Source organism: Tinamus guttatus, unplaced genomic scaffold (genome assembly GCF_059628265.1).
Source record: "Tinamus guttatus ecotype Peru unplaced genomic scaffold, ASM5962826v1 Tinamus_guttatus_pri_ptg000311l, whole genome shotgun sequence".
NCBI classification, from domain to species: Eukaryota; Metazoa; Chordata; class Aves; order Tinamiformes; family Tinamidae; genus Tinamus; species Tinamus guttatus.
In genome coordinates this window covers 3,506,118-3,532,798 of record NW_028288845.1, presented here as the reverse complement: position 1 = coordinate 3,532,798, position 26,681 = coordinate 3,506,118, and the positions used below count along the sequence as shown (strand labels likewise).

General features: G+C 39.5%; 1 protein-coding gene across 1 annotated transcript in view; it reads left to right on the top strand.

Moving 5' to 3' along the window:
* The window catches only part of SLC9A9 (solute carrier family 9 member A9), a 108,819-nt gene that overhangs the window by 10,573 nt on the left and 71,565 nt on the right, over positions 1-26,681 (top strand). Inside the window, exons 4-5 of the mRNA XM_010211800.2 lie at positions 303-379; positions 22,584-22,699. Coding sequence (XP_010210102.2) covers positions 303-379; positions 22,584-22,699 — 193 coding nt within the window. The remainder of the gene's footprint in view (positions 1-302; positions 380-22,583; positions 22,700-26,681) is intronic.

Sequence of the window (26,681 nt, the reverse complement as noted above, 5' to 3'; positions counted from 1 at the left end):
TTGCTGTGTGCAAGGGATGCAAGTATGGTAATGTTTGCATCAGATACCTTTAAGGTGAACGTCTGTTCCTTGTGGAGCATTTGACCATATATAAAAGAGGAAAATTCGATGCATTCCAGGCAGAAAACATGGATCATTTTCAAAAACACCTTCTGTAGCCTATACTGTTTTATTTGACATCCAAACTATTGGCTACACCAAGAGCAAGAATAGATAGAATGGAACTTAGAGATGCAGTGTTTCAATTTGGCTTTACTGCTTTACTATTTAAAAAAGGCTTTTTTTCAAACTTTCCTCTCCAGAGACATTTTTTTCGTAACTTAGGATCAATTTTAACCTACGCCTTTTTGGGAACTGCTATCTCCTGCATTGTCATAGGGTAAGTGAACACCTTCTGCTGTTATTATTGAAGTCGGTATCACTGCTCTGTACTTTTTCCCAATTACAAACTAGACTGCAGAAAAAAACTGCTGACATTGCATGGTCAATATACTTCACAATGTGCGAGGCAGATAAAGTAATTCCTTATCAGGGGATGCTGAGCTGGAAAAGCCAATACTCTTAAAGAGTAAGCTCTAAGACACTCAAGAAATTGAATCCTTCATTCTGGTTTGTGACCAATACAAATATGAACAGCTTCGCACTATTCCGTAGCGCGAACAACCTGTTCCAAGAAAGAGAACAATTTTCTTGTTTGAAATTATGCTTGAAAACAGAACTCATTCTGAGAGGAGCTTTCTAACAAGAAGATTTTTAAATTTCAGGGGGCATGAAAGGGGGATACTGATAGCTACTGACATATGTGTAAAAGAGCTAAGTCATTACTAAGGGCCAAGGGAAAGTTTTAGCTGAAATTCTTGCTAAAAGGCTCAATCTGAAACTCCATGTGAATTTATCCTGGGTATGACTAAATAGTATCTGCATTAAAAAAAGAAGCCAGAAAAATATAGAGGGTAAAAATCTCATTATATTTCCGTATTTCAAAAATGAAAAGTTTCTAATTTTGTTTCAAAAGTTGCCTAGTGAAAGAAGAGCCAAGGACAGATTATATATTTCCAAGCCAGTCTGAAGTGAAACTTTGGCTTATCTGTTTGGGTAGCTCAAGCAAAAGTCAAACAAATCATTTAAAAATCCTTTAGGAACTGAAAAGCATAGGTGTTTCAAAGCATTAACGAATACCTTGCAGGTGCTTCAGCTCTCATGTTCCGGGTGATAATTAATGACCAGAGCCAGATTTTGTAAAGTGGCTATCTGTGCCTGCACAGAGCCTTGTTCTTGCTGAGTACTAGCAAGAAAGACTGGTATTCAGCTTGTAGACTAGGAAACACTGGATCTTGTAGGATTTACCTGGGGTCCCGGGCTGTGCCGGGTCTCGAATGCACTATTTGTAGCTTAATGCAGCTGCAGGTAGTCGGACTGCAACGGGGGCAGGAGGCCTTATGGATTGTGAGCCAGCTGGAAGAGACTTTTTAAAATTTTTGCTTTCCATCAGAAAATGGCATCTCATCCTCTGACCTCTCCTCTTGCTTGATCTCCTTTGGAGACAAATGTGCAGCACAAACCTCTGGAAACCACAGGGTCCTTCTTTTCTAACAGAGACCACCACAGAGCTGCAAAAGGCTGGAACACGCAGTATCCCACAGCACTACAATTCACTGTCTGGTTATTCCATGCACCTCCATGTGCCCCTGTGTATTTCTCTGGGAGGCTCTATGGCTTGTGGTGAAGCCCAGGAATGCACCTACCTTTGCCAAAGAGAAATAGCAGCCATACCGCTCTGTCAGGAGCTGGATGATCCCGACACGGATCCTGCACGAGGGATCTAGGAGCATCACAGCTTGGACAGCTGCCCAGCTCACTCTCCCATCTCTGCTTGCAGTAACGTCCATCTCAGTAGGACCCCAGCTCCTGGAGTTGCTTCCACTCACACCCACAGAGAGCCACTAAGGTTTAGAATAACAAATTCAGTACGATTCTGCATCCTGATAATACTTTGAGCTGAATGCTGACATCTCTCTGAGATAAGGCTGGTTCTAGATGTCATTAGGACTATTCCTGTGCTTCCTCTCATTTATCCCGACCACTGGACATATCTCTCCTTGAAGCCAAATGCCAATAGCTCTGCAAGACTGCAGAAAAGCAGCAGGACTCTCCAGCGCAGTGATGCCTTTACACATGGGTTACCTGCTCTTTGAGCTCTCACAGGAGATTCTGCCCTTGGTATCAGGAAAACAACCAAACAGCTTTGATAAGCCTGTAAAAACACACTCCCCGTCCCCCTCAAAAGGAAAGGGGGAAAAAAAAAAGTTTAGCCCAAATTCCAAATCGTGTATTTTCTGTATCCATATTATCTAAAACAGAATAAATGCAGATATAATCTACTACAGCAAGATCTTGCAATTCAAAGTTCAAGTCTGTAGTGAGGGATAAAGATCTAAACAAAACCCTAAGAAACAGGAACAAACACTGAATATTAGCTGTATGTTGTGTTCATACAAACCCACAGCTCCCACTGAAATCCCTGCAGAGGGGTAGATGGTATGTCCAGAATAAAACCTCTCAAATATGAAGTCTGTTTGCATAATGCACACATCAGGACAAGAATGAAACACATACATGAAGAACAAAGGAAAATAATATGAAAACTTTACTGAGGGGAAGAAACAGGAAGTCCTAAAATGGTTAGGGAATTGAGTGGCAGGGAAAGCAGAGATTTGCTTGAAATCATATTTACTTCTTAGATCAGCTACCCCACTCCCAGCCAGGGCCAAGCTGTCTGTGTACAAGAGCAGTGATTATTTTCATAACACGGGCTCTATCTGGGATTTTCAAATTGGCTTCACTTGGGTTCTCTTGAATTGCAATGCCAATAACACATTTTATATATTCAGAAGGCAACATGTTTGCATTCACTTACTTAAATTTTTCCACACTGTCTAGGAGGCTTGGCAAGGCCTAATTTTCCTGGAATTTAAAACTCTGTGAATGTGTAACTTGAAAGCAGAAGTATTGTAGACAGCTCAGACCAAACTTGATCTGTCTTCATGGCAGAAATGAGAATTTTGCTTGTATAAAGATTATTTATTAAATGTAGGATTTGGATTAGAAAGATGACAGTAATTGTAGTTTCAAGAGAGTGGAATGATGAAATACAAACAGCTGGGAAATAAGTGTTAGGAAGAAACCTTTCAAGATCATCATTGTTGCCTCTTCATAACAAAGTGTCTGCTGCCGTCTTGATTTCACCTCTCATTAAATTTACTTCAAGCAGTGCACAGTTCAGGCAGAAGATTTATGCTTGGCTTTAATCTGGTAACAGAAAAACAAAAAGGCTACAGCAGACTAATTAAACATGGGTTTTTACTCTTTCCCATGAACGCCACTCCTTTTTTATGATGTGCCTAAATATGGAAGTCCCATAAAAAGCTTCCCTTATATGATATGCCATTAGGAACTGACTTATTTAAAGTTCATTACACTTTTATGCCCTCTCTTAACAGTTTGATGTTTCCTTTTGTAAAATCTATTTACTCCAAAGATTAAGCCCTTGGATAGTAATTTATAAATAATATATACTCAACAGATATGCCAAATTTCTGAAGAATAGAAAACCCCTGAAAAGCTGGCATGAAATTTTCTCAAAATTTAGTGTAAAAGGAGAAGGATACTCCATACTCCAATCTAGTATTCAAAAATAGATCAAGGTATTTTCCCACTGCACATTAATGGAGTGAAAATTTGAAGTATCCACCTTTGCTTAGAAGGATAAATTTGTGATATTATCTCTGATGAGACAGCACCCTGGGCTAAAAAGTTTTTTGCCTTCCTTCCATAGTTTTCTCGCTATTCGGTAGCCCTCATTCTTTTCCCGTTCCTCTCTTGTTTTCCCTTTGGCCACAGGCTCTTTACAGCCCTTCCTCTTTTTTGCTCTTTCTCACACTCAAAATGTCTTCCCTCGCCATGCTCCGACTTCTACACTTTTACCCTACCATTGCCATCTTCCTATTTCTACCCCTTTTATTTCATCCACAGAGCTGTTGTTTTTCCCTTGACAAGTTCCTGGCAATCATTCAGCCCTTGCTAATTTGTGCCTTCTGCATCTCAGCGTAATCCCAGGGAGGCAGGGGAGGAAAGCTCACTTCCAGGACTAGCCTGGGCATGGATGGATGCTGGTTTCACAATAAGTACATTAGATTGGTCTATGATAACTAGTGTTTTAAAGTGGTCTTTTCAGCAAAGAAATGATTAGAATTGACCTCAAATGAAAATATTTTCCTTGCACATCTGAATTTATCCGTGGAGACTAACACTTTGGACAAAGCCTCTCCTGAAATTTAAATTAGGGCTTAAGGAGTAAGTCTTCATACTTAAAGCTTGTAGGCAGACACAAAACCCTTGCCTCACCATGTTACAACTGAATGCTTAAATGTGTTACTAATGCTCGCTAAAAGCAGGGGTCATAACAGAAACATGATTTGGGGCTGTTTGGGGAGACTGTTCTTTGAAGGAATGGATGGCTTCATCATCTAACCTGCTGACCAGTTCCTGTAGCAGAGGTATCATTTTGATATTATATCATCAGTTACTCTAATATCCTCTAAAACTCTAAGCAAGAGAAGAGAATCCTTTGCACATGCTTTGTATGTGTTCACTGGAGCAAACTATGGCTGCGGGGAGCCACTTCATGCTATATGCACTATATGCATGCATACATGTTTGCATATACGTATGAGCAAGACAGAAAAATATCTCTATGAAGAATGTACATATGAAGAAATACTAAACACAACTCCAAATACTTTAAAAAAAAAAAAGCATGATTGGTTTTCTGTCATAAGATTTTAAAGGAAGTAGGCACTTTCCATTCAAGTGTCGAGGTATCAAAATCCCACTGTTATTTAGAAATGTTTTTTCCTCACTCTTAGTACCACCTTTTCAACAACCCATTTTAGTACTTTGTAAGGGATGGGTTGAATTTATTTAGAAGTGGCAGTTGCAAGAAATGCTCAACTTTTCCTTCCATGGGTTACATGGATATAGTGCATCCTGGCAGAACTGTCCAGTCAAAGATTTTGCTCCCTCATCAGTGTCCCAAACCACTCCCCCTAACCCACTAATCTTTATTAACCTTAATCCTTACAAAGAGGATTTTTTCCTGAAAATTAAGGTCATTTTACATCCTTCTTCTCAACAGACAGATAGCTGTGGCTTCCTAGTAACAGGAGACAAGACTTGTGCAGATACTGCAATATGTTCAGTAGACACAAGTTTCCACAGCACCCACCTGCGTAGCTCAGCGCTTGGTAATCACATTCACTGAGCACGGCATGACTCTCTTCTCCAATTGCCTTTTCCATAGAAACTCAGGTAGTTTGGAAATGCCTGGTGTCTGGTTGGATTATGGGGCTGCACATACAGAACATCCAGCTGGTGCTGCTCATCGCACGCGAGAGGGTCGTGCTCCGCGAGCCCGTCTCATGTGGCGGCTGCAGGCAGACTCCATGACTTGGAAACTGGACACTTGTAGCTGTGTGCTTCAGCAGAGCAAAACCTAATGTTGTTTGGCCTGAGTCTCCTGCGCAGGAAGTGCTATGTGATTCTTCTGGATTTTGGAAACTCTTCCTGCAGTAAAATGGGGCCAGGTTAAGGGTAACAGGAAAACCTTTAGAGCTCTCCCCTTTGTGAGCCAAGCAAATATCTTTACAAGCAGTATCCACTGTTACAGCATCTAGCTCTTGCTTTCCCAGAGGATCATTTCCACAGGTCAGAAATAGTTCCTCCACAAAAAAAGTAGCATTTTTTTCCTGATTAAAAGGATTCTTTTTTTTCTCTCCTTTAAGCTACATGTCCTCAAAGAAAACAAGTTTCTCTCTCCTCCACGCTCCACCTGTAAACAGCAAATGTTAATCTCCTCATGGAGAAAACTGTATTTTTGGTATCAACAGAACTGGGCATGGGAGGTGAGAATGTTTTAAAGTATCTTGCTGCTGTCTATATTAACTGAGGGAGTGACAGGGAGAGAGGGGAAGGTTAAACGGAGACCAGCAACCCTCCCCAGTGATAGAGCCCCTGAACATCCTTCTGATATCTGTCTTTAATCATTTCCGTTAATCCTTTGAAACTAGCCTGTAAGTATGACTGGGAATAACAAAGACAAAACCAGTAAACATTCCTCTGAATGTAGTGTAACCTATATACATGTACATAGTACATGTGGTGGATATTCTTCCAGAGTTTTTTTTTTTTTTTTTTTTTTTTTTTTACTTTCTTCATGTTCCACCTTTGGGTGAACACAGGTCTTCTTTTAATTATGGAGCAGAATTATACCATTTTCACATGGACTTGTGCAAAATCAGACATGATTTAGATTAAAAATCTAACTAGCTCTCTCCAGAGTCCAAAGGCGGCAACCTAACACCAAACCCTGTCAGAAAAAGAATTAGTGTGTTTAGTCCTAAGTGCATAGCTCAGTGCTCCAATGTGGCAGCTCTGATTCCTTCTTCAGCCTGAATCAACAGATAATTCTGCTGCAGTCTGTGGAGTCACAAGCAGCAACTGATGGCTGCAGTTACAAGAGGTGATCCCTGATTACTACTTCTCTTTCAAGATGTTTTGGATTTGTGAAACATGTTTGTAAAAACACAACATTAGAGAAGCTGGAAAACAAACACCCACTATGATGTCTGAGTGTAGGTATTTTGTAGAGGGATTAAAAACACCTTCTCTCTCTTTCAGATATAATTCAGCTCTAACATTTCCAAGAGTTCTAGAGCAGTAAAAAGGCCCTGCTACATCACTGCTGTCCAGTGATAGACAAAAAGCACTATAAAAATAAGACATTGGTATAAAATAGTGTCTCTCCATCAGGGTAACAGCCACCTTGAGCTGAAGGCTCTTCCCAGAGTACTGTAATTGATGCATTTAGGATGTGAGCTGGTGCAAGTTCAGTCTTAGAATTTGCAGCCATTTTGCAATAACTATCTGACATTGTTTATTGCAGCAGAGTTGAAGATGCCGAAAACCCCATTTGTCTTCTCAAACAGATGTGGTAAGCAGCAGGGGATGAACTATTTTTATCTTCCAGAGAAACCCCTCCGCATACTAAGGCTCAAGAATTGTAGAGAACGCAAAAGACATGGGGCCTGGGAGAGAAGCAGAACCTGGGGTGCCGAGAACCTCACCTGCAATCAAAAAGATGCTTGATTTAGTACTTGGCATCCAGTAAATTTTCCAGGAAGCCAGCAGAAGTTTATATGACGCACTCCTGTGAAAAATGGTGTTTTCTGCAGAATAGCAAAAACACCCAAATCCAGATATTTCCCTAAGAGGAAATGCCACACTGGAGAGAAGAGTTCTAGGTCATCTAGAAAACAAGAATGGACTCTTCACAGCAGTGTATGGTGGGAGGACAAGATGACAGACATAAATAGAAATGAGAGGCTCTGAATTGATATAAGGAAAAAAACTATTCACTCCAGCATTGGTGCAGGTTGTGTAGGGAGATGTGCATTCTCTATTCTCAATGCTTTTCACAACCTAACTGCATAAAGCCCTGAGCAACATGGCCTGATCCTCTATCTGATCCTGCCTACAGAGTAAGAGCTCAGGCTAGAGGCACCTGGTGATCCCTTTCAGCCTGTATTATCCCATTATTCTTTATGCGATCCATTATATACATTACAGCAAAACATATTCTGTCCCCAGTCTATTGCTTAAGAAACTTTATGCTTTCATCTTTTGTAATATATTTTTTTTTTCTTTCGACTCGGTTAGCTCTGTCCTCATCATCCCTCCTCACCCAGCAGTTAGCTTCCCGGGCAGTTTTTCCTTTTTTATCACCTTTTTTGGAAATATGCAGACTGCATATTTCTTCTTACAGAAGAGAAGTGATTGAGATGATCCTACTTCCTTCTGCATCAAGGACTTGACACACAAAGATGGATCTTGAAATGCTAATCAGCTCCTGCTCACAGCCAGGTCCAAACCCAGAATAGAAAAAAATCACTTTCCCTTATATCAGTAACACACTGATGGGGCCATTGCTTAACTCTTTGCAGCAGCACCTCTCCCAGCTACATAGCCTCTCTCTGGAGCACATCAGCAAACTAAACTGAAGTGTTAAACCACCACCATCTCTATGCTCTTCTGAGCTCTTCCTTACTTGAAGCATGCGTGCTTTTATCTCAGTTATGTTCATCTACACACTGCAAACACAAGAATGATGTCAGTGGTAAAAAGCTTGATCCACCAAAAGACAATGACTAATAGCGCAACTCCAGAATAAGGTCATACATAGACTAGACACATATGATTGACCTAGATAAAGCCTTATATGGTGCTGTCTATAGCTCCTTTATATAAGATAGTTACTATTACACATATTAGAGAAGCCACGAGTAACTAAATTTTTCTAAAATAAAATGTTTCTCTCTTTCTTCCTTCTACCCTTCCTCACCACCCACTCCACAGCAACAATAAGGAAAGACCATGGAATAGGTGTTATATTCACAGTTCTGTTCACTCATTTGAATTAATCCAAGCAAGACTATATAGAAAAATATTAGGTGTGTTTCCTGAAAGTTATCTTCATTTATTTGATTTTGGGGAGGTGAAGAATGGGTTCACAGAGCCTCTATGAGGCATATCATAAAGCAATATTAGGCAAATAGAGAAACCTACCTGGAATGGCACATTCCTCTTGCAAACCCCCATCAGCTGCTCTACACAGCCGTCCTCCCCAATACGCCAGGATCACCAAGGGGTCTGACTCAGCCACCTTTCAGCAATCCTCCTATTAGCACAATTTAACCCAAGCAATACCTCTCACCTGCCCATATGGAGACCCTGAAGTCATACTGCATTTCACCCACTACACAGACCCCAAACACCCAGCACTGTAATGTAAGAGCTGGAGAACTTGCAAACACAACACAGTTGCACCAAGCCTAGCTTCCTGGCCAAAACATTACCACAGCTTGGCACCCTTCCAAAACAGGCTTCTACCACAGCCAAAACCAAGATGTGCAGCTGCAACCATGTCAGTCATTCCAAGCAGGAGACAGACTCACATTTTTAGCACAATCCCAAATGAACCCAGAATCACACCTGAACTTTGCTCTGAGCTTTTCAGGTTCCTTCCCCATTGCCGCGCACAGCAGCCGCGCACCAACTGCGAGAACACGGCACTTCCAGGGATGCCCCGGCCCCGAACCCGCGGCTTTTGTGCACAGGCGCCGGCCCCGCGGCGCCAGCTGGGACCGGCACCGGCACCGGGCCGGGCCAGCGGGGGAGCAGCGCCCCGGCGCCGCCGCCAGGTGGCAGCCGCGCTCCGCGCCGGGGGCAGCGCCGGCCTCGCCTCAGCAGCGGCGCGCGGGAAAAGTGACACGAAAACGTCCCCTTGGTCCCGAGACATGTTTTGTGACAGCGTCTAGGTGATTAGAGAAAAGCGATGAGGAGAGGGGGGAAAAGGTCATTTTATCCCAGACAGAACTTAGTTACCTGAGCCTGACCACAACACTTTGAGGACATCAGTGACAATATTACACTAGTTATGGGCACACTTGTTGCAGGATCAGAAGTGACATGAATGTGACGATGTGACAAAATCATCATCCAGTGAAATTCAGGGACAGCAAAACCCATCACAGGTACCACCCCTCACTGGCAAATTTCAGCCTGGTTAGTAATTTGCACAACACGACAGGGGTGACGTTACTGACCCCCGGCTAGCCCCAAAGTGGAAGACTGAAGAGCTCTCTTGGGAGGAGTTTCTGGAAGTCAATGTTATAAATATATTTCCTTTATAGGCCAACAGATGCTCTCTGCCTTGGGGCTATCAAACTGGCACAGTCATGAAAACACAACTGAAAAGTAAATGGGAAGAGAAGATAGTACTTAAACCTGCTGAAAGTTAAGATCAAATGATAATTTTAAGCACATAAATCTTGTTTTTTTGCCCATGAGCTGAGACACCTAATGTAACTTCTCCCTTGCTGCCAAAAATGTTATCAATTTCTCTCTTCAACAGTGCCTGCTGCATTATAGAGACTTCATATATCTTTTTATTTTTTAACAAAAGAATGGCTTAATCTATTAATGACATATTGACCTGCCATGCATTAACAGTACTCTGAAGCAATAGTTATCACACAGGCAGTCGGTAGCTCTATTAATATACCCCATTAAGCAAAGACATTTGTATAATTGGAAGGAGGTCTGCTACAAATGGATCACCCTGTCCCTCAGGTGCTCCCTCACATGTCACTCACAGCACAGCCTGACGGAAAGCACATGCGATGCACGTTGTAAAGCAGTATTATTATCTTTATCTGTGTCTTCTAAAAAAGCAAGGTGTTTCCCCTGCAGGTGGATGGTTGAGAGGCCAGGATATGTGCTACCACCACAGCAAGGAAAGCATCGCGGGCTGGGATGGAAAGTGGTCTCAGTGTCCCCCACCAAGACCAGGCGACTGTTGGTCAACACTTGGGATTCCAATCCATGAGTGTTAGAGTCTGGCTAGGAGATGCTCCTGCCAGCAGGACAGGTGTCCATGGTCACCAAAGCTCTCTGGGCTGTTTGGACTTCGTTTGTTCAGAGCAGCCACCTTCATTCTCCATCTGAGCTGTCACTTGGCAGGATTTCTTTGCAGAATAGGCACAAGCAGCTGCTGGGTTGTGAAGGCAAAAATGCTTAATATAACTGAAGACAGAATCAAATTTTGCCCATAGATTCATACTAGTGAAACCAAGTTAAGTGCACTGAAGACAGTAGAGCTACACCAGACTGATACTAGTATAAATATAAACAGAATAAAGAAACTTAAAAATAAATGTCGGCAGGTGTTGACTCACAGAAAACTTGTTTTTATTTCCCCTGAATTCGTTCTGGTCTGAAAGACCTCTGGAACACCAGCAGTTAACTGGACAATTTTCTGTCAAAAAAGTCTTTGTCTTCCTTCCCTCTTGAAGTGTCCTGGATAGCTTTATTTCACTTTGCAGTTTCCTCCAACCTGCCTCTGCCTCTCTCTAATCTTAATCTTTAAATCAGGCTGTTCTTTCATTAGGTTCTCTGGGGGACAATTCACTGCAGAGCATCCGGGCGGGCTGCTTCCATATCACACTGATAGCAGCTTAACACGTTCTCCCGTAATTGCTCGCAGATGCTTTTGTGAAGGACAAACGATCCCAAGAAGCTGCTCAAATAATATTTCCCCTGATTAAAGAGCCTTAAGAAGGGCTTTAGCAAGTAAATCTCTGCTGAGAAGAAAAAAGGCCACAACATGAGATTAGCTTGTCATGGGCTGGGCCACTTCTAGCGCTCAGTTACCAGAAGATAAGCTATAAACAAGGAGTCTGCAGCTATACCCTTCAAAACTTTCTCCTCTGTGTGCCTCCTCTTTTCATTAGCTACTGGCCTCTGGGTGGCTTTCCCTTTGAAAGAATTAATTATTCAAACTCTTCCTACATATCTCTTTTCAACAGCCACAACTAAATACTACCTCCATTGTGTGACAAGGACGTAAGTTCTTGGTAACTGCCAGATCAGATGGTGGAAGCAGAAAAACACATTTCAGAGGTGTGCCATGCTTCTGTGTTATCAAGCCTGGTTTTACTGGCAAACTGCATTATCTTTTATATTTTAATTAAACTGCCACAGTGAGACATTTTTTATTGTTCAAAGGCCTCACATTCTTTTTTTGATGTCTCATTGTGAAGAAAAACTTGAAAATATGATCCAAGTATAAGCTGAATAATCCAAAGAATACAAAATATGTCATTTAATAATTAAGAAATGAAAGATGACTTATCTTCCTATATTCTGATGCTTATTTAACATGTTTGGGATGGAGCACTGCAGTGCTATTCAGCTAATACCCCTGCTGGAATACTGTTTTGTTTTTTTTTTTCCTTACTGATACTATGTAAGGCCCTATCTGAAAGGAACGTGCAACATTAGTGCATTGCCAAGATGCTGTGCTAAGATACTTGTGCCTTCATGTTTCCTTTTCTGCAGGGGTTTCTGCCTTTAAAAAGATGTCAGAGTGACTTTTCCCTCTTTCTCTCCCTCCTTTGAATTGTTTGATCATTCTAGTCTTCTACCCTATTCTTTATTTTCTCTTGTGATAGCATTTTGAAAGTCTCCTGTATAATTTCCAGTTGACAAAATTGCCATTGGGATTTCTCTTCCTTTAGCGTTGATCATCATCACTCTTGAACAGATGCTAGGGAGGCAGATGATCCTTCAAATGGAGCAAGAAAGAGTAAGAGGAGGGTGCCTGGAGGCAGACCCAGCCGCTCACCATGAGCTTGTGTTGTGTAGAGGGGAGTGAGAGCTGAACATCAAAGCACAACGGAAATGTAAAATCCTTAATGCCACGATTCCTCCTTTCATCTGCACTTTTTCTTCTGGCAAGGTGTTGCAGGCAGGTTCTGCTTTCTATGCTACCAAATAAATTCAAGCTACAGTGCATGTAAATGAAGCTTCTGGAGCTGCTTTTTATCCTTTAGAAGTTCTAACGCTCACTAAAACTAATTTGAGGTTGAAAGTATTTTCAGTCAGCAGAAGCAGGTACAAATAGGACCATTCTAGGACAAACAGGGCTCTGGCATTCTGTAGGTTGGAGCTGAAAAAGGATGAGGAGGAGCAGAAAGGTTGGCAAAACTCATCCCGGTGGGCTCCTTAAGCCAGGCCAAAGCCATTTGCTGCACGGTAGCAACGCTCCGGCTTCTGGACAAGGAGAGCTGGGGAAGCCTCCGTCCATGCACTGGAAGATGAGCCTGTCACTGCGACCACTACTGGGCTGCCTGCAACAGAGGTGCCAGGCAACACACAGCACAGCGGTGCGCGGAGGCTGCTGCTTGGTTCTGACGTGGGAGGTGTGGGCAGCCCAGAAGGAAGCTCAGCTGTAACCTTTGCAGAGTGAAATGAGTCTGGAAGATACCGATACCCACCCTATGCGTCCCACAAAATATCATTTGCTTCAGATAAGCTTATGGCTTAATTAACTTACCCAGTGCTGCTTTGTATAGGATCTGGGCAGCAGAGGGTGGCAAAGTGCAGCCCACAAACACACTCGAGAAATAACTGGTGACTCCCCTCTGCCTTCGAAGCTCATGCAGGTTTTGTGCTCCTGGATGGATGCTTAAAATTCATTTCCAGACCTGAACGTTCTTCAGCTATCATGTGGAACTGAGATTTATTCTCTAGTCTCTTACTGCTAGTGCTAAATTGCAGACAGCTCTGCCATGTTCTGTCCTGTCTTTCAGATCCTGCTTAGCTTTTACTGTCCGCTCAGTTATTAGAAAGAACTTGGACACTGTTATTTCATTGTGCAGCGCAAACCCGGGCTGACTTCAATTGGTGTTTGACAAGTTCAAGTAATTCTGGTGAAACATCTAACCTTTTGATTCCTCCAAAACAGAACAGTGATTACTCTAAGGGAGAAATCTCCAATAAAAATGAAGGCTTTGTGTGTGCAAATGTAAAAACAAAACAAAGAAATAACAACAACAACAACAAAATGTGGTATAAAAAGTATAATTTAAAGTTAACATTAGCAAGAATTTGATAATGAAAGAAGTAAAGCTCCTGAGGCCAAATTTTAAAGTTTCTTTAAAATAATTCCAAATCCACTATTCAACAGAATTACTGGGAGTTTTATCAAGAGGCAACCTATTTTGTTTTTGTTTTTCATTTCTGAAGCACTTTTTATGCTTGTGCATAGCCTCAAAATAATTGCACATCTGCGGAGGCCCTGTCTGATTTAGAAAAGAGGACTTCCCTAATGGGATATGAGCAGCATGAACAATGTGGTTCAACCCACAATACACAATGCTACTGGCAAATGTTTTAAATAATTGATTGTCTATATTGGATTTACAAAAAAAGAAGAAAAAAGGGATTTCTGCAAGCTACAGTGTACAATGAACTCTAAACAGATGCTCTGTAAGACTGTTTGTTTTAGACAAATGTGGCTGCAGCTGCTGTATAATATCAAAACCAGAAGTTAACACAGCTCGCAGTAGGCAATACTCAGTGATGTAATATCAGTTAATTTATATAAATGTCCTCCCAAGAAGGGAATGTTCTTTGGTCTTGCTTGTTTAGGAAAATCAGCTTCTTTCTCTGACACTTGAAGTCATGAAATAAGAGAATAAACCATGGAGGCAGAGAAATTAGAGGAGGAGAAGAACTATTAGACCCTATAGCTCATTACTCTCATCCCTACGTGAGCCCTCTGCAGTTCATCCATGAACGCTTTGTCCACTATACATAATAACTGGGAGCATGCAGAGAATGAGGGAACAATTCTGGCGTGCAGAAATATCAGCTCTTTTCTCTCTGCTTGGATCCAGCTATAGGATGAAGCAAAGCTGTAATCGCTTCCATTATAGAGAACAAATTATTAGCATTTCTACAGCACTGCAGCCCTGGCTGTGAATGTCTAATCAGCTCAATTGCTGGAGCAGTATTTTCCAGCCCCTTGTCGAAGCTGATTGCGACAGTTACAGCGTAGCCGCTTGACTCCCTTTCTGGCCTGGCCTGCATCAGCACAGGGCAACGGTGTGAGCTGTTGAAGCCAGTGCTGATGTGCATGAAGCATAATATAGCAGTGTCAGTGGTTCAGAAAATATCCCTCTCCCCTTTAATAGACTGTTGCCAAGTACAACATGCACAGGTAACGGTGCTGCAAGAAGATCTGTAAAACTGCTTGACGTCCTGAATAATGCATGTGTAAGGATCCCATGGCACTCTTCTGCAGGAGTAGTGACACGCGCCCAAGTGTTCTTGCCAGCTTTATACATAGCAATTACAGTGCATTTTTCTCCCCCAAACTTGCCCTGTAGTTTTATCGTGTCTCCCATGTCTCCCTTCCTGCTGCATTCGGAGCCGTACAGCGTGAGGGAACACATTTATAAACGTAGCCTGAAGCTCAGCAGGCTGCACCTGCGCTTCTACCAGTCACTTCTCCTTTCACGAACAAGCAGCTTAAGGCCAGGGTAAGCTCAGTACACAGTTCTCAGGCTGGATCCAGCCTCTTTATTCCGCTCATGCAGCACAGCAATAGTTGACTGGCCACACAGCTGGCACACTCCTATGAGCAAAGGACTTGCTAGAGTTGAGGGGGGATCATTCGGTTCTCTAGCGTTCCAGCTCTGCTCCTTGGTAGCCCTTGGTTCAGTTAAAGCAGCCCTAACGTGCAAGGTGAAAGGGAAAATGTCATTCAGCCAGTTTTTATTGGCTTAAAGGGAAAAAAAAAAAGTGTAACTTACTATGAAATAATCAACCTGTTACTGGGGGAGCCAAATTTACTTTCCTCCTTTTTACTCTCAGTTAAATTGTGATACTAAACACTGTCCCTTGTAAAGCACCTCATGAAGTTACTTTGCATTTATACATTTTGCATTATATACATGTTATATGCATTATATATAACAAGAGTGACGCTCAATCTGAGCAAAGGAAGAAAAAGACAGCAGTTTTTTAGTATTATTTTCAGTTATAGTAGGCCAGATCCCACATGTTTACCTTATTCATGTCTGTAGTTTCATTTAACTTGATATGTAATTCACATGAGCAATGTAAAAATGATTTGTCACCTGGTTTGGTGTTTTGTCTTACACACTGAAGAATTACCTCCCATCTAAACTACCATCACTCTGCAAGAGCTGGTCCAAAGTCAAAATCTTTCCTATAGGTAGCTCATTCTTTTCTCGTCAAAATCATATTCTTCATATATTTACAAAGTAAATTTTCCATGTTAAAGCAGCCAATGCTTTGCAACTACATTTCCATTTAGTCAATTGAATTATCATTCATTTGCCTCACCCAGGAATCATTTGAGGCAATTTTCCACTTAATCCTTCTGAGTAAAAGCACCAGTAATAGCTTTAGATTTTAAGGGCTGCCTAAGCCTTTACAAAGACCCTACAGTGGGAATAGTTTGTCCTGTGCCTGCGCTTGTGTAAACCCGGGAGGCGAGAACAGCACCCATCATGAGAGGCATTCAAGCATCTTGTCCCATTCAGGATGGAGCTAATAAGTCCACTTGCAGCTGTAGGTAGATATTCAGCCATAGACATTTTATGGTGTCAGAGAGGAAAAAAAAAAAAAAAAAGCTAAATCTTAAGCACAACAGCATCATCATCATAATTAAGGAAGTATTTTAACAGATGCATATTAGTTGTATTTTGGTATAAAAATTATGGAAGTTCAATGAAGGGAAAGCCATGTCGCATGAAGCAGAACCAACATCACTGCATGAAAGGACTAATCAAAATATGTATCCGCTGAACAATGTAATCTTTATGATAAGGTAATATAATGGTTGAGGATGACACAGCTCTCAAAACATTGCAGACCCGGCCCTTTTTATAGGACACTGATCCTTGTCAAATTGTATTATTATTACCTCTTTAGAAGTGGCAGACCTATTGAATATGAGCATTTTTTAATAAAAATACAGGAGAAGAATACTGAGCTTCCTGGGGATGCTGCAGGCGTGCTTCATGTATTAAAAGACTATTTCTGCTGAACACCCCAGTTAGGGCTAGCAGCATAGCAGGAGATACCCATTTGCCCCAGGTTAAGTAGTAGTGTGCTAATGTGCAGTGTCTGCTGACTCCTTTGGATTCCAAGCAGGACGAATACTTTCACCCAGAGAAGTTACTGACTGGTCTAGAAGAGCGTCACATTAGACCTGGCTGTCTATCATTCAATTAAAATCTTTTTTATAGGAGTTTAGAACTTTGATACTAGTTACATCTGGCATTAATTTCCTTTGCTAGTTGTAAGGCTAAATGCCTGTCTGTTTGGGTTTGTTGTTGTTGTTTTTGTTAATGAATTGAAAATGTTAGGGGGATGTTTCTTTAAGTAGATCATAAAAGAAAGAACTTTACTGTTTTGCAGTAAATGCTTTCACTTTAGAATCCATACGAATGTAGAAGTTTGCCATCTCTTTGTGGGAAAAATGAGATTGAATAGACCTACCTTGTAACTGGGCCACCTTGGAAAAAAATGACAAATTCTTCTCAGCAAGCTGTAGCCAGTGGTGTTCATAGAAGAGCTCCGGGGTATCATCTGTGTTGACTGTGTTGACTAAATCATCCTATATTTTTTGTTTTGCCAAATCTCTTTATACTTCTTATTTGAGATCAATTTATAATACTTGAATAAAATCTATACTTTCAATATCATGTTGACCAAAATGTCAGCAAAAAATTAATGATATTCAAGTTGACTTTGAAAAGAAAATAAGCACGTGATTATCATAATAGTATCAATCACCTGTTATGAGACCTCGAATAAAGTAGATTAGTGGGAACAAATCTAAATCTGAAATCACTTCAGGTCCTATAAACTCCAAACAACAAACTGTGAGTCTGTTGCCTAAAACATTTAGCAAAATGGTTTGTTCATAGTTTTTCTTCTCCTCCAGTTCATGCCTGATTCCGTGTACGTATGTCAAGTTTTTTTGTGTCAGCATTTTCATTCTGGTAAATATAATGTGCAACAAACTGCCCATTTGAAGAAGCACAAATTTCATATTCCCTTCTTCTAAGCTTTTCAATACCTAGAAAATTGACTTGTTCATGTCTTGATGCTTTTTTATCTTTAACATCTTGGACATTACCACTTTCTTAAATAACATTATATTTGGTAGAAACTTTTCACTACTAAAATAGAGTAGTAAATATCCATCTAGGATACCTGACAACGTCTAGTTAAAATCTGAGTATGAGTTTTCCCTTTCCTTATTTTCAAGCACTGGTATCTCTATTTGATTGAGTTAATTCAATAAAAATGCTAAAAGTTTTTGCTTTTCTTTGCATCCTTCAAATCCATGATGCTTGGAGATTTTTCCTGGACAGGTTGTTTATACTAACATTCTTATTCAACTGTCCTGAAACCTATTTCTCATTTCTTTTTTTTTAAAAAAAAGCTCTAAAATAAGGTTTTGGTTTTTCCTGCACTTTTGAAGAATTTTCTTATATAAAAGTGTTGTGTAACAAGGGATGTTTCTGAGGTTGAAAAGTCAAAATGACCCTCACTTCATCCTTCTGCCAATATAACAATGATGTGAAATGCAATTACATGAATGGTTACCATATTTGAATCTGAGCGAAAGTAAATAAAACTGAAAAAAACCTTTTGTTCTTAGTCTGTAGCTAGTCAGTGATAATGCTATCAGATGTCATTAATGCCATGGATTTAGCAGAATCTTTAAGTCAAACATTTATGTTGATAATGTGATGGGATTAGAAGTCTTCACATTTCAGCATGAACACAAAGCACTTCCTCAGCTAGAGAGAATCTCTTTCAGAAAGCAATTTTATGCTTGTCTGCAACAGGGTTTTTCTGAACTTCTTGTTTTGACTGCTCTCAGAAACACAGTACTGAATTTGGTATTGTGGAGATCTAATTGTTATAAAATGTTGAAAATGGATCTAAAATGGACAAGGGGGAAAGACAGAGTCTCCCTTTTTCTCTGGAAAAACATACAACATTTACAACCAATACAGTCTTTGATCATTGTTAGAACACAATCCTTATAAAAATCATTTTTTTTTCTACTCTTAAAAACTGTAACCTGACTACATATTCTCCTAGCTACTGTGTAGCCTAGGCCACACTCTTGGGGATATTCACACCTTTCACGTACGTAACAAACCTTTCAGGTGATGATTGCTCTAATAATGATCATCCTGGAAATGCCTGACTGAAGACGGAGTCAGTACAGAGTGACCAAATTAGCCAATACAATCAGTGACTGATTTGCCTGCCTGACTTTCTGTTTTAGTGCTGTATGTAACGATAGTTCTCTACTCTGAGAAACTCAGAATTAATTGTCATTAAATTAAGATGTTTTCAACTCTCCTTTTGTTTGCTTTTCGGTAAAATAGGTATTTTTCTTCTTTGTTTTTTAAAAGGAATTCTCTTACTGTCTCTTTTTCTCACTCTTCCACCAATAATTGTACAACTGCTATTTATTGATTGTTATATTAATTTCTAAAATGATTCTTTAACGGGTATCTAGAAACTCCTACACTTAAGCCTGATTTTGTACATTTTATAGCTTTCATTGGCATGACGATACCTGTGTCTCAAAATACATATTACAGTTACCCAGTATTTCCTGGAGGTTCTCTCAATAAATAACACTGAATCAAGGAAATCTTGATATACCGTTCCAATCTCTGTGACACAATAAAATATGCAATGGCACTGTGATTTGGACACAGTGCAGCTGACTGTGTTTCGTGGCTCAATTGCCCAAATGATTATGAGGTTTCAGTCATCACTCAAAGGTGAAGTGCACCTTTCCCACTGCAAAGAGATTCAGAGTTTTCTTTATATAATGTATAATAGCTCAGACTTGGATGGAGCTCAGGAACATGGGGCTCCTCAGACTGTTACACTCGTTAGAGGAATATTAAAAATGCATTAAGCAATATTGTGCCGTTGTGAGCTGTAGTGATTTTGTTTGCAGCAATTTCAACCAAAATGTTTTGAAACCATAGTATAGTGAGGACTTAAGAAAAACAATCTGAAAAGGAGAGTGTTTTTGTTTTGAAAAATAACCTGAAAACCCATAACTCACTGGGAAACATTAAGCAAAGGCCCTTCCTACATCACCTGAGTAACACCGGGGCGCAGCTGTGCCTATGGGAATTGTTCTGTCCAGTCTATGGAGTCTGTGAGTAGGTGTGCAGTCCTGACGATGAGCAATCATGGGGCTTGGGGCAGCTATGGATGCTGAGAATTTGTCAAGCCAGTTTCCTTTGTGTTCTTCCAGTGATTTGCATAGCCAAAAGGCTTTTCTCCAGGTGGGATTTCTAAGAAATAGTTTAGAGTAAATGTATTATTGGTTTATTGTTACCTGAGACACTTGAGTGAGGTCTTCCCTAGCTACTTAGTGATTTGTTAAAAGAAAAGAAAAACATGAACATACCTTTTTTTTTTTTTTAAGGCCAAAAGTGATTTAAAGATGACAACAAGAAGGATGTACTAGCACACAGAGCACTTTGAAACAGGGAGTCATTGCAGCCAAAATGTGCGATGTGAAGCATTCCACTGTCAAGAATATTGATATGGCAAAATAGAAAGAGCAGAATAAGGGAATTAATATTTCATTTCTATCTCTTCTATTTATGTTTTGCAGCATGCATATTTAATTCTGAGTAATGATTCTTTTTTCATACTGCTGTGATATCAATCACTGTGTTACACCATATCTAAGAGAAAATAAAATCCTCTACCTTTCCCATTGTTGGCTTATTAATCTCGCTATTTCTTGTGAAAAGGAAGAAATACATCTCCTCGGGTTTTTTTAATCTTTTGCTTGCATGATCACAGTCTGTTGCTATGTTCAGTTGGCTTCAGGCTACAAGATAATCATGTCTAGATAGAGTAAGATTCTTTAGGGAGTTAAAATATGAGATGAAAAATTCTCTGCAGATTAGAAAACATATTTGGCCAGAAAGGTTTAAATTAGAAGTCTCATTCATGCTACATAACAAAACTGCACAAACTTCAAATTGAGAATTTTTCTATTTAAATCTTTAACACAATGAAGACTTTCAGTAGTGAGATTCAGCAGTGTTTTACTTAGCACTAATAAAACTGAAGGAACAACAACTTCTGATAGTGCCATTAAACAGATGGAGCTGCTCATGTTGAGGCTACAGGATGTAAATTATACTTCTTCATTTAGAATGTCCTATTACATTTTAACTATGCCCCCTGCAATATCAAATTAAGAGCAGGTTCTTTTATAACTGATAGATTTTCCTTGTCACTCACATAGGAGGAGGCAGCTATTTATTTAGAGGAGTATGCCTTGATTACCATTTTTTTTTCCAGTTTTGCTCCAATAAAGAGGCACAGGTGTCATGAGGCCAATTTATGCAAGGTGATGATTTGGCCAGGATGTTTTAGGAAGCAAAGCTCAGCGCATGTTTTCTCACCTGACTGCACTGTTGAAGCACTTTTTTACCATGAGCCATTTGTAGGAATTATTTCAACCTGTATTTGTTCCACCTCACATGTACCTAAGCTACCTTAAACAAGCACAGAGCAGAAATCTCTATAGTTGCATAGCAAAGCAGGAAAACCCTTGGAGACAGCACCGCTCATCAGAGTCAATCTTGGGAAATCTGAACAAGCAGAATACTGATATTCTTGTATGTTCTTTAATGGTCTATGAATCATCTGCATCACTGATGTGATGGAATATATTTATTATTGTATGAAAAGCAGAAATAAAGACTAGGATGATATCTATACTCAATGTTTAAAGAAAAAGCATGACTAAATTTACCAGATAGTCAAAACTTAATTATATTTTTTTTAAATACTTTTAACTGAATCCGAGGAGTATCTCTGGTCATAATTGCAAGCAGGTTTGAGCAGCTGTTTCTAAAAGACATGCACAGGCAAACTTAGATTCCTATTGATTTTTGAGACAATTTCAAATCTGGATAGCAGCACCACAGTCAGTTTTTAAAGAAACTCCTTAACAACATATGTGCTGGCAATAAAAACAGCTAACTTCACTACAGTGTTTTGACTCTCCCTTGGGAATGGAGAGAAAGTGAGATCATCGGTCAAGGAGCACCACGGATGCATAAGGGGGTTTAGTGCAATTTGTGATTATCTGTTTGCTAGGCAGATTAGGTAAATGCAGAGGTCCAAGTACTTGGACATTTGGGGATCTCTGTGGTGACCACTCTGCATCCTTATTAATTTAATAGTTTTACTATATTTCAGAAAATCTAAAGCGTGTTATAGGATCTGAAAACAATTTGTGATTAACTCTCCAGCTGCCTATTCAGTAGGGCTGAATCTGTCAAACTTTCTGTACTCCCATGACTTCAGAAGCATCCTAAGAGTATAGCTGTGGGCAAAATACAGCTAAATCTCTGTATACAGTGGGTATGTTTAAAACATTTTTTTAAATCTGTAATTAGAAGAGCACAGCTGTCAACTCTGTGTGTTGTGTCTAAGGGAATGGTATTGAAAGCTATTTGTTTTTTATTAACTAGATGGGAAATGTATGGAAAATACAAAAATCTAGTATAGGTTTTGACAGCAAATGAACTGAGTTTTTCAAATTATTTGAGGATTTTTGTTAGATTACATATCTTAGCTATTATTGTTTAATTATAAAGGTCAAAGATAACATTTTCTGTGAAATTGGTGAGGTTTTATCAGTGCATTTTGAAGTGTCACTTAATTGACTCACTACTAATGTAAGTTGCTAAATATGTGTCTCATTTGGAGACCTCATCTGAAAGTTAAAACACAGCATCTATACAAAATCTAAATTTACTGTCCTCTCCCACCAGTAGATGGAAATTATTCAGAGGAGTCTCTTCCTTTAAAATGTCCATGAAATTTTGATACAAGACTTGAACAGTTAAAATTAAATAGAATTTCTATAGGCCAGCAGTGTTTTGGTTCAGTATTCATACAATTTGTGCATTTAAAAGAAGCTGAAGAGAACAAGAAGAAACTCCTTAATATTTTGAATCAGTCATAAGTGTGATATACTGTACCTGAATGTCTTTTCCTTCCTCTGACAGGCTGATAATGTATGGTTTTGTGAAGGCCATGGTACACATTGGCCAGCTAAAAGGATGGGAATTCCACTTTACTGACTGTTTATTTTTTGGATCACTGATGTCTGCCACAGACCCAGGTAACTGTTTAAAATATTTTTTTTCTTCAATATTTAGGGGGATAAATAAGAATATTTTTTTTTAAAAAAAGTATGTTCTATATAAATGTTCAAAGACAGTATTCTTCTTGATTTTACTTATTGCCATAACTCTTAAAAGCATGGTACTCCAGTAATTCATTGTTTATTTTAGTAACTGCTTAAGCTATGATTAGCTCATGAACTAGGGGAGACTGGAACAAGGTTACTGTGTTATTATGAGGTGACTCTGTCTCATTCCTCACAAACCTGAGTACTGACTGCTGATACAAGGCCTGCTGTCACTCTGGAACCTCGTGTTCATAGCTTAGGCTCTCTATCCATGCATGATCCAGGCCTGTTTAACAATACAGTGAACCCAGCTTTCAGATTTGGGTATATAAATACTATTTTTAAGGTACTGATTTGCAATTAGAACGCAGTGTTGCATGATAAATACTAATCTGTTGATCTGAATTTGCAGATATGAGATTTGAAGCCTAAAATTACAGCAAACATTCTGGCCTGGGAAACAGACAGAGAATTTATAATTACAGAATCACTTAGATTTGACGGGACCTCAGGAGGCCATTTGATCCAATGTCCTAACTGAAACAAGGCTAACCTCAAAGTTATCCAGAGACTTGTCTCTGTTAAACTGAAGGTTTTAATAAGAACACCATGCTATTAAAAGTTTTGCTTTTTGCATCAAAAAGACAATCATGAAGGAAGAGGTGAATTTGTTGATATCGTATCTACAATAATAAAACTGTGCTGACTCTTGTAATCTAATAGAAGCTGGAAAGAGACCTTGGCAGTCTTACCCGTCAGCTCTCCCCGCACTCGGCCTGGCAGGGCATTCCCGCAGCATCCTGGCGGGAGCAGACGGCACCGCGTGATGCACGCGGCAGACGCACTGGTGCTAACTAACCCCGGAAACTTCTTTGAGGAACTTGTGAATAAATCTTTCAGGCTTGTGACTATTAAAAGAAATGACAAAAAGCAAGACTGTTCTACCAATTAGTTCCATTATTTAAATGGTATTTTACAAAGAAAATTGACAACTTGTATCATTTTGATGGCTTAAAATATGCTCTAAAATAATTTATTTTCACAAAAACAGTTGTTGCAAGATTGCTGTATAAAATTCATCAAATCCTTATTATCAGATTTATCCAAACATTCAGTACCCTGCCTCTTATGAAACCTCTTTAATAAGATTCAGCACACAATAGGAGCCAATCTTCAGAGCAACTGAACAACACAGAGACTGAGAGCACAAACAAAACCTAGGAAAATAAATTGCTTATGGGATAAGGGTTGCTTAAAGCTTCCAAACACAGCTCTTAATTGTAGTATGAATAGAGTTTTACAATTGGCTTAGTTTCTCTTTCTGATTTGCAATCCAATACTATTTAGTTGCACAAATTAACAAGTTGGCTTGCAGAGACATGTAGAAGACAAACACACTGATTTTGATTACGCTATTAATTCACCATTCATTCATCTGGAACACTGATGATAAAAAAAGAAGGTACTCCACTTTTGCTGGAAAGAATAAGAAGTGACAAATGTTTCTTAACAAGTTTAAATAGTTAACATTGAATTTGTGAAAAATATTTCTAGTGTGAAAAGTTATGAACAATTAATGCTGCTTGTAGCTTGTCTTCTGCTTATACAGTGTTTATGCATCATTTTAATGTTCAGTCTTCCCCCTTCTGTTATTGATTTACAATGCTTTAAACTATTATACCTCTCTGTAACCTCCTGCCTCCCAAAGAATTACAGAATTTTGAATGAAAATTTTGTTGAATTTAATGGTAGAAGTCAGTAAAAATATTCCATTGCGCTGAAGGATTTGCAAGTGAATTATAATTTCAAGCCATGCAAACTGCTCATTGGACTTCCCAAACTATTTCAAACATGGTCCTCTGGAGGAATGATAGATCAAGGGCATAAAATAATCAGTCCAATGATTCATATGTGATATCTAGCTTAAAAAGAATTCTCTGGTCAAATGTTTTTAGTGTTATAAAAGGATAGAATAATAAATTACTAGGATAAAATAGTAAATTACTGTCAGAGTTGGTACTTGATTTCTCATTTAATTTTTCACTATGTAGAATTATAAACTCATTTCAAAAAGGGTTTTAATTTCCCTTGGCTGTGAAAAGCAATTAAGTCTAACAAGATGCTAAAAGCTGATCTGTTGACATGTCAGAAGTTGTTTCAATTTTCTTATTTGTAAGAGTAAAGATAAGACTGGTAGATGTTTACATGGTAAATGAGAAATTTTATTACCAGGACATTAAAAACTGTATGCAGCTAGAAGCTCCTAATGTTGCCTGAAAGAAGAAAGAAATGATCTTGTAGCACTTTGCAGGGTTTGAGGCATGCTTATTGATGTTTAATATACAGATTTTTCTGTAAAATTAATTCAGAAGGGTTTCTCCAATATGCTAGTTTTCCTTTTATAGAAAATTTGCATATTAAGTAAGATTAGTAACTGAAGTCATGATTTGCTATATCAGGGATACTCTTTGGGATTCCTTTAGTTTCCTCTAATCTCAATGAAATAAAGTTGAATTACAGCAAGGTGGTATACAGACGAACATGAAGTCAAATATTCAACTAAAAATAAAAATTTTAACTAAAAAAATCCTTTAATTGAAAAGTCTTAGTTCTCCAAAATTTTTGCTTGTGTTTCTAAACTTGAAATTTTAGGCTGAGATCTGAAATCCCTAATGTTATCTCTAATATTTAGATATGCTTTAAAAAACTTCAGGTGTCTAGAAAAAAAGCTAGAATCTTTAGGCACAAAACAAACTTGCTTAATAGCACATCATTCATTTTTCTCGAAATATCTCCTTCTGATAATTTATCATTTTCAGGAGAAAAAAAGTGCCTCATTTCAATAATTCAGAAGAGAGTTTTAATTCTCAAGGCACAGGGCTTTCAAACTCTGTGCCAGACTCTTTGTTGGTCTTTTATTTAAAATGACAGACTAATATGTATATTTTTCATAATTCTGATTGATAGGTATCATTTATCAAAAGTTAATCAAATGTACTTGGGGATATCATCTCTTCTCTTCTTACACTTCATCTTCTTACACAAGTGCCTCATCAGTCACAGAAAACCTCTCGTGGTGTGGGATTATTAGCACTGTTACAGGTGCACCTTTAAGTACCATTAAGTTTCATGGCCATTTGACCAGATTATATTTAAGCAATAGTATTAATGAAAGGAATTTAATCCTACTTTATCTAGTCTTAGCCTAAGCTTGCATCACTAATGATGTCACTTTTTACAGTGAAAATTCTTTTTTTTTTTTTTTTTTCTTTTTGGTCAGAAAAGCAAAGCAGCTGGTAATAGCCTTTCTCTCTCTTTCATGTTGGAATGATTTTTATACAAAATACCTCAGTTAGCCTTGTCGAGGGTGGGACAGGGCTGACAAACCTGAGCAGAGCCTTAGAGCAAGGGACAAGCAGGCAGAGCAGAAAATGCCTATTTTGAGGCCTGTGAACCTGCTGGGCTTTGTACAGGCGAGAAACCACAGCCCATGGCTGGAGACCCATGGCTTGCTCTCAGCTGGAGAGCAGGACCAGAAAGGACTCAACCCGCATGGACAGCGTAGGTAGAGTCATTTGCAAATTTCATAGTTAAAACGGTCACTCCGAGTTTCCTCAGTTTAAGGTTCTCCCTTTTTTAAGTGCTGTGTTTTGTTTTCCACCAGAGCCTGGCTCTAGAGAGTGGAAGCTTTGGGCCGTGAGCGGTTCCTCATCGCTCCTCACTTGCAGCCAGGAGGAGGTGACCGAGCCAGGCCGCAGGGCCCGCAGCCCGGCCCGCCATGGTGAGGGCTGCAGGCGGGCGGTGGGACCGGCAGCAAGGAGGCCTGCGGGCGCCGCCGGCTGTGAGCAGCGAGGAGGGTGACAGACCCAAAGCAGCTGTGGAGGAGGAGATGTGGCCTCTGCTTTGGCCACCA